This window comes from Macaca nemestrina, chromosome 4, assembly GCF_043159975.1.
Source record: "Macaca nemestrina isolate mMacNem1 chromosome 4, mMacNem.hap1, whole genome shotgun sequence".
Classification (NCBI taxonomy): Eukaryota; Metazoa; Chordata; class Mammalia; order Primates; family Cercopithecidae; genus Macaca; species Macaca nemestrina.
In genome coordinates this window covers 46,181,009-46,195,435 of record NC_092128.1, presented here as the reverse complement: position 1 = coordinate 46,195,435, position 14,427 = coordinate 46,181,009, and the positions used below count along the sequence as shown (strand labels likewise).

The window sequence follows — 14,427 nt, the reverse complement described above, 5'->3', positions numbered from 1 at the left end:
AATAGTTGCATATATCATCGAAATATTTCATTGATTTATTTTCCTTACTTATACTGATACTCTCTTTACAGAAGTACTATAGCAATAGGATTTCTGTTCTATTAGATTCCTAATCTTAATTATCAAATACCAAAAAAAACCCTTCACAAAAACCAACCAATGAACAAAACAACAGAAAGCAAACAAAAATAATAACTTTTTCTAGTTTTGCCATAATGTTGGTGTAAACCATTCTTACAAGTTGTATATTTAGAACTCCAAACTTCTATGGTACTATGCTCCAAATTAAAGTGTGATATTTATATTAAAATTCTGAGCCAATTAACTAAGCAGGTACACATCTCTAAATACTACTGGTATTTAAGAATAATAGAGGGATGATTATAATAAACTACCAAATAATGCTTTTAAAGATAATATTATGTCAGTTTATCAGCATTATGTTGATTATCATTCATACATTTCCAGTCTGGAATATAGTAGCTACAAGAATCAAAAAACAAAACCATAATAAAGCTAGTCTTCCTAGTTTGTGCTTGCCGCCCAGATTCAAAAAAAGCTGTTAAGTGCCAAAAATGTAAAACTTATTTCAAGAAAATTAACAGGCTACACGGGTAAATTTTGGCAAATGCAACTTTATATTGAAGTTCACACATCTGTATCTTAAAGAATGAGACTCACAGACTCTAATGTATTTCTAAAATACCAGAAATCATATTATAAGCTTTCACAAGTTAAAACTGAAATAATTTAAATGACCAATACACTGAATGTGCAGAAAGTATAAACAAGACTGTGCCTTCAGTAGAATAAATGCTTCACAAATTGTGCAGGATGTCATACTAAGGCTGTGGTCTCCCCTTGACAGCTGACTTAATATATAAACATACATCAACTGCCTGCTTCTTAGAACACTCTAGGAAGGGTAGCACACCTCAAAAGAAAATCTCATTATTTCAGTGATGTGCACTTTAAGTTTCAAACCATGTGAGAAAAAAGGAAAAAATACTAAATGATCTTCCATGCACTTTCAGATGCATGACCATGACCAGTTACTGATTCGATTTCCCTTGACTATTTGCTCCAATGCTAAATAAGATGAAGGATACTAGATAACCCTTTAAGGCAACATGTGTTTATTCTGCATTATTAGAACTGCTCAGTTGTGACAGGCTGGTACCATTAATGTTGCCTCCCAGACCAATATCTAGCATTTGTAAAATATAAATGAATTGGAAAAACTTTATACCAAATCAACAAAAACCACATAACACAGTTCAATGCTAGCAATCTTACTAGTAGATAAGGAAAGTGGTATTTAGAAATAGCAATGTATTAATACAAAAAAGTAAACTCTAATTGGAACCAATATACTGCTTTGGAATGCTCCCCGGAACTTACAAGGCGGTTTTTAAAGTATGATATTCCAATAATTCATTGGCACATCTTTAGTGGATTACAGTACTTTAAGTCCCCAAATATTTTAGTCTTTGCAAAACAATAATAGTATGAAATGTTTTAAAGTCTTCAAACTTCTAAAATTAGTTTTTATCAACACATTTAACTCATGTCAACTTAATTTATTAAGATGTCCAATGCTAATTGTTTTTTGATGTTTTTTCATATGTAGTGACATACAGAGCATTTAGCACTGATACTTAGCACCTGCTACTTTCATTATCTAGTTTTTGACCACATAAAGAAACTTAGGGCAGTGGTTCAGTCCTTTCTTAATTACAAACCTTTGCTGGCAGTCAGCAGGATCACTCTGAGATTTAAAATAGGATTATAGGTGAACTATTGCAAAGACTGCAGAATGTTGCCCAAATCCTTAAAACTGCTGATTCCATTCTTGAATTTCTTCTCAAGATATGGCTATGGGCCACAATTGCTCAGCAGAGAAGGTTAGTTTTCACAAGGCTAAAGATTTACAGATGCTCCCTCATATAACACAGTAAGGTTCCCTTGGTAACCTGGATTTTCTGCAGTAAAGAAGGGTTGTGCTGAAACAGCGCCTCAGCTCCCTGTTGGAGAAAATGCAGACAAAAGGATTGATTCCTGCTTGGGCAAAACTCATCCAGACAGCAGCTGTTAGAAATCCCCCTGGTACTACAGGCCCTCTTGCGAAAACTCTCCAATAACAGGCCACCAGGTAGGGGCCCCACAAGGTTAGAAAGAGAAAAGTCATTATATAGAACATTCTGCTGATTCTTTTCTCCATTTTGAACTCGTCTAAGACCAATAGCCTTCTTCTGCCTGTGGTGTTTGCATTTTGCCTGATGCCCAGCAAGGTGGGTGGTGTGGGACCCCTTCCAAATCCTGCTAGCCAATTGGCAGCTGCCTGGCCACTGGCTCCAGGACCATGAAAAGTCCAGTTCTGGCTGACTGCTGCTACAAACTGGACTGGCTTCATTTTCCTTCGATCATGGACGAAAAATATCAGCTTGAGGTAGACAAGCTGTGTGGCTAGGAGGATGAGAGCAAGAAGCAGCATAAATCCTAAGGAATCATTAGCCCTGAAGGAGCGGTGTTGGAAGGTGCATTGATCTTCCTCCCTAATGAATGAGTAAGTGCCCACATCTAAAACCGGGGGAAAGGCCATGGCCACAGATAGAGTCCACACCATACAGATCACAGCCAGACACGTCCAAAAGGTCAGCCTCTTTGTATAGAAGCGGTGATGGGCGATAGCTAAGTATCTGGTGACACTGATGCAGAAGAGCATGAAAGCAGTGTGGAAACAGGACAAAACCCCCAGAAAGGCAATCACTTTGCAAGTCAGAGTCCCATAAGTCCAGGTAGAGCCATTTTTGACAGAGTTGAATACAAATGGGAAACAAATTGCAGATCTGAGGATATCTGAACAGCAAAGATCCAACAGGAAGTAGTAAGGTGCTCTATGCAAGCTCTTATCTTTCACTAGCAAAATGGAGATCAGGAGGTTGCCCACCACGCTGACTCCTATTATGAAACCCAAGGAAGTCAGTTTCAGAAAGGCTGTTAGAGGCGAGAGATTTTGCAAAATGTTGTCAGCTGCATGGCTATAGTTCGCCATAGATGGATGGAGGATAAGGATACAGCCTCAGTCAAGTCTCATGATCTAGACATAAGAACAAGGTAAAGATAGATCCATACATTTTACTGAAAATATAATCCGCAAAGAGAACTGATCTGATCTGCAGTCATGCTTCCTCTTTTCTTCCATTTGATTTGCCATCAGAATATCTGGAAAAAAAAGAGCTATCAGTTCTTAAGTTAACAAGCAATGATGTCAGACAGTGCTAACATAAAGCTGTTCACTTATGGGGAAGCAAATAAAGTTTTAATTTTCAATACTAATATTTGCTTTACTAAATATTTTTGCTTGAGATTTCAGAGAATTGGCTTGTTTAGTTTTCCAAGCTAAGTGAATTTTAAAATGTCCCTATTTTGGACAATATATATTTGATTAGGTACCTTCAGGAGAGAAGGAATAAAATGTCCCATTCTTGTAAAATCTGCCAGTCCAGGAATTAACTAGTAGAATTGCAATGGAATCTACAAGATTGCTATTAGGAGGCAGAGACACTACCTACATTTCTTTGAGATCCGTTAGTATCTGTCAGTGTTTCACAGGCAGCTTCTCTGTTTGATGTGGGTCCAAAGAACCTGTGCAAAATATGTCTTAAGTGCCACTATTCATGCTGCATAAGAGTATTTGTTGATTCATCTTAAAGCAAAATTTCAAAATTGGACCTCAAAATTAATAGGAACTTACTTGTCCCAAGATTTGATGTGATTTAATCATTTGTCTTTCCCTCTTCACCCTATCCCCCATTTTTTGGCAAATCTTTTAAGCCCACATGATTATTAAAATGGTTAATGTAAATATTGGACAGGGAAACACACCCAGAGGAATAATGCACTTCCATTTGTAAACCTTGGCTGCCTGGATTCAAATGAATATAACATGAACCTGTATTTCTTGGGCAATTAAGGCTTTCCCATTTACACTGATAACCTTTGTTGCAAATCACAAGTGGCTTCTTTTTAAAACAAAATGCATATTGTCTCATAGGTGCCTGGACCACACCAGGGAAATCGGCTTCCTCTGTTATTCCCACCAAGCGTGTTTCCTTTGCCACTTCTCACTGGCCCGGAATATGCTGATGGAAGCCCAGGCAAAACTGCGTTCGATGATTTTAATTTCCCCACCGGTACATCCTAGGGTAAATACCGATCGCATCATGCAACATTACGAAACCTGAAATCCGCCACCCCTGGATTTATAATGGGGGGAGGGTGGAGGAGGGGGAGAGGGAGAGAGACATGCATTACATACGCGAAGATGGGGAGAGAGATTGCTTCTGTGCTGCAAAGGAACCGTTCCCGGTGATTCGCAGTCTGATATTCCTCAGTCTTGAAAGGCTTTCCAGAAATGGAACTCTCAGTAAGCCCTACTGAAGGTGCATTGTCTGAATGTACTTCCATTATGCAGTTTATTGTCACACACACACACAAAACCACACACACACACACACACACACACACACACACACACACACACACAACCTGAGGGAGAGCTCTTTCCCGGTGAACCTGCAGTTTCATCAACATTGTGCATTGCCCCACATCCCCCAAACTTAACCAAGAGTATATCCTCCTACCTGTTGGCGTTGGATATCCCGACAGACTATAGCTTCTTCTTTCTATAAATTGCTGATTCTTTTTTTTTTCTTTTTCTTTTTTTTTTTTTTTTTTTTTTGCCTTAGTGCCTTGACTGAGCATCCAGGCAGGGCTCGGCGGCGCCTGCGCGCTGGAGCCTCCTTGAGCTCCAGCCGCGTCCTCCCCTGTCGCAGCGGCACCGTTTCCCCCAGTAACGCAGGGGCCGCGGCGGCGGCGGTGGCGAGGGCGGCGGCAGGGCTGCTTCAGCCACTGTGGAACCAACGGGAGCCCCTACCTGTCTCCAGAGCTGGCCGGGTTTATTGACTGCCCTGTCCAGTTCAACTGGCAGCATTAAGCTTTTGTCCCTTCGTGGCTGCTTCCGAACTTCCCCCACACCGCCCCCTGCATTTGTAGTGGGGGGTTGGAAAGGCCCTTTCAGGACCTCAGGCCCATCCTCTTCCCAAAGGCAGCGCACGAGGAAGTCACAGTGCCCGGGACGCCCGCCCCCTCCCTCAGCTTCCCGGAACCCTAACCTTCCCCAAACATTTTCTTCCTTTTCCTTTTAGGGTGGTCCAAACCACCGGAGGCTTCTTTTAGATTTTTTTTTTTTTTTTTTTTTAAATGATGTCTCCAGCTAACCTTTAAATTTGCAGGTTGGCTGGAAAAAGACAAGAAAAGAATGGGAAAAAAGAAAAAAAGTTATTTATTTATTTATTTTCCCCATAGTCAAAAAATCTTTTCAATGGGGAAGAAGGGAGGCAAGTTAGGGCAGCTCTGTCTTTGTTAGTCATCTTCTATTCTCCAGTGTACGCAAATATGCGTAAAAGTAGGGAGAAAGCTAAGTTCAGAGGACAACTACAATATGATTTACATTCAGTCTACCTTAAAGGATGTCACTAAAGAATCAGGCTTATAAAATGTTTAAATGGCTATTCCTGGCATTCCACCCCACCAAGCAACAGTATTCCTTTTCCCTTCTTGCAAGTTCAGCTGACCAATGATGGGTGATGTCAAAGCAGTTATCTGTACAAGTTTCCTTTTTTCCCCTTTGTTATTACAGATGAAAAATACTAGAAACATAACGAATACGTAAAACTTACACCAGTCCAAAAGGTCGGATGATACCACAGACACCACATAGCCTGACACGTGGGTGCTTAGGAATGCCTCTAGAATCATGCATTTTCTTATTTTACCATTCCCGAAGAGTTTTGTTTGTGGGGATGATATAAAATTTTAAGCAAGAACTCCCCAGTTCTCCTATCCAAAACTAGCAGACATGCTTTCATTAATTCCCAATGTAACACGTCTGCTTCTTTTTCTGCATGCTTATTGCTTTATAATAATCTGTTAATGAAACAAAAAATAAAAATCTTCTCTACAGTGATAATCTGATCTCGAGACGGCAGTAAAATACCTCATTGCTGGATGGTGAGATTGTGACATTCAGGGGAACTCAGGCCAATCAGCATACAGATAATATGGGTTAATTTACATACTGTATTTCTATTGGACTAGCCGAGGTAAAGCCTTATCTGTTTAAAGCTTGATGTCACAGTCGTTACACAAAGCCCTATGTTGGTAATACTGAAATGATGTTAAATTTCCCTGATTTGTTCTTGAATTTCCTACGTCCATTTAAATACATGGATGATAGTTTGTTTTTTTAGAAAAGAATATACACAGGGCACTAAACTTTGGTTCTCCCTTAACCCAGAAAAATCAATCCTACAGCCATGCTGGAAGTAACTTGAGGGCATTTCCATTCAAGTGAAACATTCCACTTTTTGCAAAGCAAATGAATTCAAAAACTCAAAACCATGCGGTGGTTTGCAACTTCTAAGTAAAATGTCAAATTCGTTTTTATGCAACTATAAATCAATTCAACTTGTGCTTTTTTGCTTCCCAGTAAGTGCTTCAATGTACTTTGCAAAAAGTTATTTCCTGAATTTTTACAGTTTTAAACAAATGTATGGAATAAGAGACTTAAGTTTGCTGAAGATTCACTATTGGTCAGATGTTAGGTTGTATAGATTAGGGAAAAGCTATTTAAAAGTAAATTAAAAGAGTCACTGCACTGCCAGGTCATGAAGCAATAATATACTCTGCCAAAAGTTATAGGGCCAAGATCCAAGGGTTTTAACTAGCCTTATTCTTTAAGCAGATATTGATTCCTTAAAAATAAGGGAGAATGTATGTGTGTATGCAATATTCTTTCATATCCACATCTCAGGGTATACTAAAGCTATTTCTTTCCTTTGCAGTTGAGCACAGTTACATCCACTAATTCTTCAGCTTTTCCAGCTGTTAGATAAGAATGTCATTTTTTTGCCTCACAAGGGGACTTAAGAAATTAATGAGATATTTTCCATCTAGTTCATTAACTCTACTGGAGAAAACACTGGAAGCTACATCTTTCATCAGCAGGGCTTTAAAAAATATGTCTAAAAGCTGACAAAAGTTTCATATCATCTACAAGTTCTCAAATGTAAAGTTATGGATTCAAATTGTTTAGATCATAGTCTTAATTGGTCTTAATTTCTTTTTTTTATTATTCCTTATATCACCAAACCCAGAAAATTTGATTTTCAGGTTAAGAGTAAAAGAACAAAGCAAATAAAACATAACTATACGCCATAATCCTTGGGTTTGAAGGATTCTGAAGATTTACAAACTGTTGGAATATTACATGCACTATATTGATCAGAGTATTAGGAAAACAGATGTAATTTGCTTAATTTGGTTCTTATAAAAAGTATATACCATTTTATTTTAAAAACCAATGGCCTTCCTTTCAAAATTAATCTATTTCAGATTTTTGCCAAGTCATGCACAGTATCATGTTCAGCAAAAGCAGTGTTTTTTTTCTGTGCATTGTTTACATGAAAATGTGTGTCAGGAAATAACACTTGGTAATTGCAGAGAATAATAGGCTAGAATAAAACATTCTAAAAAAAAAGATTTTTAGTAATTCATTTCAAATAACATGTCTTCTGCTTAAAGCATAAAACATGTGTCTTGGTGCTCTCAACTGTTACCAAAATTTAAAGTTGTATATGAAAAAGAGCCTTTTTAAAGTTTTTAAAAAAACTTTAGCTATCTTGGTAAGAAAGGCTCTCACTGAGGGTTTTTGCACAGAAACACTCTCTGACTGATTATTTTAAAAAAATCACTAACCTGGAATAAGTGACCGATAGAAAGGGAGATTATACATCTCCCTTTTTTGATAATGGTTTTCATGTCTTAGTTGATAATGGTTTTGATAATGGCTTTCACATCTTAGCTGATAATGGTTTTCACATCTTAGTTGCTGCAAAAAGTGACCTTTTTCATAATGATATCTAAGTAACTGAAAGTTTTTAGGGCATTATATTCATCTATTTGAGGAGCAGAATGATGAAATAATATGCTAGAAAAATTGTGTCTTGGGAGTTGGGAATAACCATAATTGTGAACATCCCAAACAGTGAAATTTTTTCAGAATGTTAATGAGTTTTTAAAAGATTAAAAATCTGGCATGTTTCTTTCCAAAATGCTAAAAGGTTCGTTTGTTAGACTTTTCTCTCTGCTCTGCCCCATAACAGGTTCCAAAGTGTTAATATGATTCATTTTTAATTTTAAAGATAACCGCCAGGCTTTTGAAAACTCAGCAGTTTACCTTTTCTTCTTCCCTTTATGTTGACAATTTCCTCCTCTCAGAAAACTTTAAGACGCTTTCCTTTATTCACTTTATTTAACAAATATTTCTTGAGCTCCTTCTACACTGTGTGAGGCACTGTGCTAGATCTTGCAAGTTACAAGAAATTGGGAGGTAGGACCAGTTTACAGGTGGACACATCACAGTAGCGAAAGCCTGAACTGATGGAAGTGGAGTGGGAAAAATGAAGAGAAGCAAAGGAAGAGGAGCCATATTTCTTATGGAGTAAGTGGCTCAGGGAAGCAAAGGAGATCAAGGGGTAAGAACAGACTCTCAGGTTGGGAACTTGGAGAAGAACTGGGAGGCAGAAGACACCATTAACTGGAGGAAACAAAAATTAAAAAGGAAGGAGCTGGTTTCGTAAGGAAAAGAGTGAGTTAATTTTAGACATGCTGAATGTGAAATGCTGGTGGAATATTCAAATGTTGATGTGTTATACTCAGTTGGAAGTGAAGAGCCCAAATTCAGAAAGTCCTTACAGAGAAACTATTGGGCGACATTGCCGAGAGAGATTGTTGAGAGATAAGAAGTTTGAGGTTAAACAAATAAACAAGCATGCCCATTCCCCTCCATTTGAACAAACCGAAAAACAAAGAGGACGCCTACATATAAGAAACAGGAAAATCGTGGAAGAACCAGACATAAAACAAACCAAAAGAGGAGGATCATCGATGATATAGACCCTGAGGGAGGAGAGAATTTCAAAGAAGGAGTGGTCATCAGTGTCAGTTGTGACTGGGAGATTTAGAAGAACAACACATAAGAAGATATCCTTGGATCTGGTGATGAGGAAAATCATTAGCAATCTTTGAGAAAGCAGTTTCAGAAGAGAAAGTCAGACTATAAGGGATTAACAAGCGAGGGACACAGGCTTAAAGGCTTATGAGGTCAGGCTAAGAAACTATTTTGTCGTTAATGACAGCACTGTCTCAGTGATAAAGGTTCGAGTGAATTCTCTTGATGTTTTATGAACAAAGTGATGGTTATTAAAATAAATAACAGCATGGTTTCTTCTTCTGGAAGTCTTTAAGCTCTTTTTATATTACACATTACTGAAATGTGACCCTGTGAATGAAAAGAGCAAATGCAAGTTTTCCTACTAGTGCCTGGTGAAACTTCAGAGCTTAGAGGAAAAGCCCTTTGTCTGTTAAAATATTCTAAGTTGTCTCATTCACCTTTGCCTTTTTGTTTTTAGTATGCAGTTAGCCTCAACCATGTAAGACAAAAAAGTGACCCCCACATGGGTATGTCATGGGTGTGAGTGTGTGTGCATGTGAATGTATTGGAAGGGTAGGTGGGAAGAAGAAGCAAGTGTTGGTAAAATAATTAAGAAATAGGAAGTTAATTTACTATTCAGGTTAATGGAGAGTCACATATATCTTACATGCATTGTGAATTTTCATGAATAAAAATGCAATATGATTTTTAAACCTTGAAGTAGGAGGTATTTTTTTCTCTGACTATGCAGAGGTTGTCTCAGTCATGCAATGCATTAGGACCATTACCGTAAGCACTTATTAAATGATATGAGCAGATTATGGTTATTGAAGCTTTTGTGGTGTTCAGCTTTTTGACAAATGAACATAATTAAAACATGGCTGAAAGTAAAGACTCTAAGATAAGTAAAGTTACCTTAGACTCTAATTAAAGAGCTTTTCATATTGACTAACCAAACTTGCATTCTGTTTAGTCCTTCCACCTTCGTTTCTCTCTTTTTTTTTTTTTAAAACTTTACAACTTAACCCTATAAAATAAAAACAAAGACTAAACTAAAATTCCCACCCCTCATAAATATGGTTACTACTTTAATTTGGTTAAAACAGAAGTGTGCTATCATCTGTCTAATTTCACCTGAAAAAGGACTCTATTAAGAATAAGTCCTGGGGGGTAGCGTTATTTCATACATTTAATAAATGTTCTAGTTTCCATGAGAATATGAGCTCTATTATTTTGTCACTATTCATTCCCAGTGTATCAAAGATACTCGGCACAGTTTTGTTCAATGGGAAGTTACGATCCTACTACGTAAAGGATGCTGTACTAGGCACTGTTGGGGAGGAGGATATAAAAGAAGAAGAAAGACAATGGCACAGGCTCCAACTGGACTCTCTGTTTCTCTTAATTTTGTAAGGTTGGGATAATTATTTGTATGATGGGCAGAAAGTTTTTTTTGGCTAAAGATTTACTCTGGATTTGGGGTAATTTTGCTTGCTTTTAAGCCTTATTACATTAGCATTTACATCGTTCTTTATTTTCTTTACCACTCAGTAATTTTAAACCATTTTCTAATAAGTTAATGTCTCTCATGCAGATTATGAGCCAAGAGCAGATATTTTATGCCTTGAGCTCACAACCTGGTGCTCAAATAGATGACAAAATATCTGCAGCTTTTATCTGGCTTTGGACTTACAATCATTAATTTTTTAATAGCAAAAAGGGTGGTGCATCCTGAAAAAAAAAACAACTTAATTTATCAGTACAGAAGTAAAAAGCTCAATAGTATAAAAAGAACCTTTTAAATGATGGATACTTTCTGCTCTAATTTTGCCTGTGGATTATTAATAATTACCTATAGGACGGAAAACAAAGGGTTGAAACAGAAACTGGTCATTTCTCAGAAAAAAACTGCAAGATGATGTTAATCTTGGGTAAAAATCAGGATTACAGTTTATTTCATTTTCTTTGTCCTCCTTTTAAAAGATATTCCTTTCCCTTCTTTACCAGGCCTAAATTAGAGCTGAGTATAAGAAGTCTCATATAAAATAGTGCTTATTCATCTTACTAATTGAATATAATAATAAAAAAAAAGCTACCAGCCAAATCACTCTTTAAGTCCTCTAAGCTTGAACACAGTCCAGAGATGATAATAAGATTTTGTAATTTCTGGAACAAGGAAGCACAGAACGAAACCTCCAACAATTCAAAACGGTGGCAGCAGCTCACTTTTAGAAGGTAGTAATGACTAGGGCTGGGTGCATACAATTTCAGCACATAGAATTTGGTTGACTTTATCTGACCTAGAATCACAACATCCTGTATTGGCAGTTGATAAGTGATTTATAGCAGTTGTTTTCTGGCATGGCTATAGTTAATGGGCCTTTAATCATTTCTATGGGATATGAAGAATACTGTTGCATGCATGTATTATGAAAAATGTGTCTTGTTTGAATCTAGAGATTCAAAATACCAAATGCCTTACATCTACAAACACTGTAATCTGTACTTCTAGCTGTTACCCATCATCTCTCTAAATGGCACCATACTGCATAGTGGTGGGCATGTGAACAAGCTTAGGAGGTGGAGGTAGGAATAGTCCCATGCCCAGGGTTCCAATATTTTCTGACTTGTGCATTTCATATCACTTAATCCCAATTATAGTTGTAGAATAGAACTATGATTCTAACATTTTCAGAATTAGTTGCTAGTTGTTTGGGCAAACAGTAGTCTAGGTAAACTGAAAGGCAGTAGTCCAGGCAAAAAGCTGGAAGGCATCCAGGTAAATGACCTATCCTCTTATGAGAATTCTGAATGTGGAAATTTCTGGTGATTTTAATTAGCCTGGTGACTCCTCTAGTTACTATGGGGGTGTGGTGTGCAGCTGCAGGACTGCTATCATTTCACTTTTACTTGTATTAAACTCTTCAACAACCACAGGTCTTTGTAAGCTCCAACTTTTTTCTAGCAGATTTCTTGTAAGGGAGCCAAGGGTCTTTTCCATTTCTTTCATAGTAGATCCGATCAGTTAATTAAAAACAACAATTCCATCACATAAAATTTACAATTTCCTCTCAGGCATTCACCAGTTCAGGAATGTTCTTATGCAGGTACAGTTGTATATGCTGCATAGCGTTATATAACACACTTTCACATACACTGGCTCTTCTACATCTAAAACATTTATGCTCGAGTCAGGGACTAAGACCCAGTTGGTCTGCAGACTCGGCCCAGGGAGTGTTTTCCACTACATGAGGCAGCTCTTCAACAGTTAGCCTCCAATAAGCAAAGTCAGAATATTGTGTGATCTGCTCTCCACTTACAATCTAAACAGTTCTAAATTTTGATTTTAAAAGGCCCTTAGAATGGCTACTAACAAAAAGATGAATGATAGCTAGTCTTGGCCAGGATGTGGAGAAAAGGGAACCCCTGTATACTGTTAAAGGGGATGTAAAGTGGTACAGCCATTTTGGAAAATAGTACGGAGCTTTCTTAAAAAACTAAAAATGGAATTTCCATATCATCCAGCAATCCCACTTCTGGGTATATATCTAAAGGAATTGAAATCAGTATGTTCAAGAAATATCTGTACTGCCATGTTCATTTCGACATTATTCACAACAGCCAACCTATCCATCATTGTGGATGAGTAAACAAAGCTATGGCTTCCTTTGATGCAAGCAATCTATCCATCACTGTGGATAAAAATAGATGAAGAAAATGTGGTGTATACATATATATATACACACACACACACCATGTAGTAATACGCAATCTTAAAAAATAAAGAAATTCTGTCTTTTGTGACAACATAGACAGAATTGGAGGATATTATGCTAAGTGAAATTAAGTAGGCACAGAAAAACAAATACTGTGATCTATCTATTTGTGGAGTCTAAAAAAGTCAATCTCGCAGAAACAGAGAGTAGAACAGTGGGTTACCAGAGGCAATGGACGGCAGGGAGAAGGATGGAGAAAGGGAATATGTTAATCAAAGGGTAAAAAGCTTCAGTTAGACTGGAGGAAAATGTTTTACTGACCTATTGCACTACAGGTGACCACGGTTAATAATAATGTATTGTGTATTTCAAAATTGCTAAAATAGATTTTTTATGTTCTCATCACAACAAAAGATAAATTGATGAGGTGACTAATATGTTAATTAGCTTGATAGATTCTTTCTATAACGTATACATAGGTCAAAACATCCCATTATACCCCATAAATATAGATGATGATTATTTGTCAATTTTTAAAAAAGTTATTATTAAAAACATATGAAAGACAGGCTTTTATCTTGGGGATCTTCAAGACTTCATTTTCCAGTTAAGGATTGTTTATTCCGTTCATGCACTGTTGATTTCTGTAAATTCTAATGGGAGTTAAAGCACATAAATCCTTGGAACTTGGTTGAAAGACTAGGAATCATGCAGCAGCAGTACTTTTGTGTATAGTCTACTTGTTCTCCACTCTATAAATGGTTTGCTTTTTGTGCCATCTGGCATCAAATAGGTGAGATTCTTGCTGGAGTTTCATGATGAGTCTTACTACTACAGAAGAACATACATAACTTGACATTTGGTGAAGAGATGGACTGAATTTTTTATCCTACTCACAAACTATGTTCAAAATAGTGTTTTAGTAAAAAGTCAAGGAAGTTGGATTGATGCATGCCAACATCACCCTTGAAGTTGTGTATGTATATATACATATGCTTGATATTTAACTTGCTCTGTCTGTAATTTTGATACTGCATAGCTCCAGGAAGACAAGATCTCAGTCTGGGTTGACTGTCTTTCTGTCCCTGTTCCTATAGTAGTGCCTGTCACAAGGTAGGCATTCAGCAATTATTAGTGGAATAAATGAATGCATGTTTCCATTTAAAAAAATTATCAGAGGGCCGGGAGTGGTGGCTCATTCCTGTAATTCCAGCACAAGGTAGGAGTGTAGCTTGAGGCTGGTAGTTCAAGACCAGCCTGGAAAACATAGTAAGACCTCATTTCTACTAAATTAATATAAAATAATAAAAAATAAAAAAATTAGCTGGGCACAGTGTCACACAGCTGTAATCCTAACTTTACTCCACAGGCTGAGGTGGGAGGATCCCTTGAACCCAGGAGTTCAAGGTTGCAGTGAGCTATGATTGTGCCACTGTATTCCAGCCTAGGCTGCAGAGTGATACCTTGTCTCATTAAAAAAATTATCACAATTAAAAATTAAATGACTCTTTTGCATCTATTTCTCTTAATAAATGTTCAAGCACTTATGCATCTTTGAAAATAAATTAAAAAATAATCTCTTCCCTTCAGGAGCTGTACCATATATGACAATTGAAATCTTTTTTTCTCACAGTATGTCCACATACTTCTAAA

General features: G+C 37.2%; 1 protein-coding gene across 9 annotated transcripts; it reads right to left on the bottom strand.

The window, feature by feature from the left end:
- Window positions 1–1,331: 1,331 nt before the first annotated feature.
- LOC105475257 (G protein-coupled receptor 85) lies at window positions 1,332–6,167 on the bottom strand. 9 transcript variants are annotated; one of them, XM_011730340.2, is made up of 4 exons: window positions 5,745–6,053; window positions 4,322–4,439; window positions 3,576–3,648; window positions 1,332–3,225 (listed from the first exon to the last, which is right to left on the bottom strand). In XM_011730340.2, the coding sequence occupies exon 4, from the start codon at window positions 3,053–3,055 to the stop codon at window positions 1,943–1,945; it is 1,113 nt and encodes a 370-aa protein (XP_011728642.1). In that variant the 5' UTR covers window positions 3,056–3,225; window positions 3,576–3,648; window positions 4,322–4,439; window positions 5,745–6,053; the 3' UTR covers window positions 1,332–1,942. The 9 variants fall into 9 exon arrangements, with proteins under 9 accessions (XP_011728642.1, XP_011728644.1, XP_011728645.1 ...); XM_011730342.3 differs by lacking the exon at window positions 5,745–6,053 and adding an exon at window positions 4,647–4,724; XM_011730343.3 differs by lacking the exon at window positions 5,745–6,053 and adding an exon at window positions 4,647–4,707 and having other exon boundaries at window positions 4,322–4,436.
- Between the last annotated feature and the right edge of the window lie 8,260 nt (window positions 6,168–14,427).